The sequence below is a fragment of the Cryptomeria japonica genome, chromosome 3 (genome assembly GCF_030272615.1).
Source record: "Cryptomeria japonica chromosome 3, Sugi_1.0, whole genome shotgun sequence".
In the NCBI taxonomy this organism is placed as follows: domain Eukaryota; kingdom Viridiplantae; phylum Streptophyta; class Pinopsida; order Cupressales; family Cupressaceae; genus Cryptomeria; species Cryptomeria japonica.
Window position 1 is genome coordinate 380,227,856 of NC_081407.1, and position 2,762 is coordinate 380,230,617.

The 2,762-nt window shown below is 41.7% G+C and overlaps 1 protein-coding gene across 1 annotated transcript; it reads left to right on the top strand.

Annotated features, from left to right (window-relative positions):
* The first annotated feature begins 1,165 nt into the window (after positions 1 to 1,165).
* On the top strand, positions 1,166 to 2,502 carry LOC131044729 (steroid 5-alpha-reductase DET2). The gene has a single exon (XM_057978122.2). The coding sequence runs from the start codon at positions 1,419 to 1,421 to the stop codon at positions 2,199 to 2,201; it is 783 nt and encodes a 260-aa protein (XP_057834105.2). The 5' UTR covers positions 1,166 to 1,418; the 3' UTR covers positions 2,202 to 2,502.
* Positions 2,503 to 2,762: the final 260 nt, after the last annotated feature.

Sequence of the window (2,762 nt, forward strand, 5' to 3'; positions counted from 1 at the left end):
ACACGTTTTACACCGTCGACATACGTTTTTATACCGTCAACACATGTTTTACATCGTCGATTTTACAATTAACGGCTACAATTGATTAACCTGTCGCTAACACGCTGTAGAAAAGATCCGTTTTGAAGTCTGCAGCCGTCTTCCCCATCTCGACAGTAACAAATTTAATATTTTATTATCTCGCGTATCTGACAAAACTGTCAGTGTAATATGATTGTCGTGTATCATGGATTTTACGGCTGTTTGCATTTATGCCCAATGTGGAGGGCAATGGATAACTATGTAAGTTTGTCTACGTGCCTACAAGAGCATTTCCAGCTTTGATACCCGGACAATTTACAGTGCATTAGATGGGGGAATATCAGCTACCGTCAATTGTATGCTTGCAGCTGTAAAATTTAGGGTTCCTGATAATTCTAAGGCAGTTCTCTGAGGTTCTAAAGCCTTTCATTACTATAGTTAGGCAGACTGCAAAATGTGAAAAAAGTACCATACTCACTGCTTGAAGAGGAGAAAGCTTTGATAAGAAGGGCTTTTGTCTCGTTCTTCCAAGCTTTCTGTTATTGGTGCATTGTTTTATGCAGCCCCCCCGTATACTTTAAACTTGTCGTAGAGGCGGTCGGAAGCAGAGTTAACAAATAAATGTAGGCAGTGGGAAGCAGTTCAAACAACTAAATGCATCCATACTTCATAAATTAATAAACTTGTCAATACACTGTATACGTGGAGATTAAGAAGCCTAGAAAGTGTATGCATGCAGTTAATTCCTTAAAATCAGAAGGAACAGAGGGCAGCTGCCTGGTGATTTGACTGCCCGGTGTTGGCGTCAGAGCAAGGAGACTGTGCCCTATCTCTTGCACGTAAGGGAGAATAAATGTATGATTTAGTACAATGAAGATCGAACATATTGCTTGAATCGTCTTGCAACCATTTTTGCAACTCTCAGTCATTTATTTTAAAAATCAGCCGATGCATTTCATATTAGAGACGCCGAAGGCGTAATAATAACATGTCATCTCATATTTTATAGAGAAAAAGGTATAATTTCTACAACCTTTTTGTATTTATCAATCAAACATGGTCAAACCTGGTTACCTCCGATGCAATAATACAAATTTCACTATATTTTAAATAAAAAAATTCTCAATTTTTGGTCCCACTTTGTCAATGTCTTTACCTACTCTTGGTCGGATGCTGCTTCAGTGCGTTCCCACCATTGGGCACTCTCACCCAATAACAAGAGAGGCAGTTGCAAAACACAAGCCGGGCCTCACGGCCAACGATGTGATCTGCGGGAAAGAAAAGCGGCAGCGAATCCTTGAATCAAGACACCGTGGATTTGTACTGAATCATAACCGAACATTTCACAGGTTTAAAATGCAAATTTGTTAGGTGATTGTGGTGCAGCAGCAGCAGTCATGGCAACAATGGAGGCTGAGAGGATGGTCTACGACAAAGCTTTGAAGGGCATGTTTGCATTGGCAGCGCTCACAGTAGTTTCCACAGCGTTGATAACAGCGCCCTATGGCCGCCACTCGCGCTCCGGGTGGGGACCCAGCATAGGTGGGCGTTTAGGGTGGTGCCTCATGGAGTCCCCCACCCTTTGGCTGAGCGCCCTTCTCTTCCCCCTCGGCCGTTCTGCAAATCCAACATCCCTGCTGCTTCTCGTGCCTTTCCTCTTGCACTACATCCAGAGGACCCTTATATACCCTCTGTTCCGCGTCCCCTCCCCTGCAAAGCCCATTCCTTTAACCATCGTAGCCGCTGCTTTATTCTTCAACTGCTACAACACCTTCCTGCAAGTCCGCTGGGTCTCTCATTTTGGGGTCTATACCACCGCCTGGCTTTGGAGCCCAGCCTTTATCTTAGGGCTAGGCGTCTTTCTCATTGGAATGTATATTAACATCTGGGCTGACTCTGTTTTGTTCTCTTTGAGGAAGAGTAAGGAAGGAGGGGATGGGAGCTACCAGATACCCAGAGGAGGGATCTATGAATATGTAAGTTGCCCTAATTATCTTGGGGAAATTGTAGAATGGATGGGGTGGGCAATCATGACATGGTCATGGCCTGGTCTTGCTTTCTTTGTTTACACTGCATCTAATCTGGGTCCCAGAGCTGTCTCTAATCATGCTTGGTATCTGAAGAAATTTCCTCGGGATTATCCTAAGTCCAGAAAAGCCCTAGTTCCATATGTATATTAGTTTGCATTTTCTTTTTTGAAACAGACCTCATGCTTTCCCATTTCAGCTTTGCCCAGAGATTGGAATTTGATCCACGTTTGGACTACTCTTTCTCGTCCAGTTGGCACTCTTTGTGATCTGTTATCAGGGTGGATAAGAAATTGATTAAACGTTTGGGACCAGTCTTTGTGAAGATGATCTAGAGAGGATTACAAGTAAGAAGTCATTTTGTAAATAACTCAATGTTCAACCAGAGTTAATGGGTATATTATTTTCGCCATGCATATAAAAAATCGCACTGCCATGTGAAATTTTTTGCTAATTCTTGGTGGCCTAAAAAATTTGACTGAGTTTATCTCTATTTGTTTTTTTTTTAAATATGTGAATATAATTTATTGTGATTTGAATTAATTGTTTGGCGAGTTTTTTTTTTTCCAAGAACTTGATTAATTCAAGGGGTTCCAATTAAAAGGACCACCTAACCCTTACAGCCTAAGTAAGTTTGCTAATATAAAAAATACATCAAGTTACAGAGTACGAGTATAAACAGTTTTTAAGAGTGGTCTTATGGAGGGGGTTTCA

Excerpts from the sequence above, each read along its gene's own strand:
- LOC131044729 (XM_057978122.2), top strand. The coding sequence starts at position 1,419 with ATGGCAACAATGGAGGCTGAGAGGATGGTCTACGACAAAGCTTTGAAG.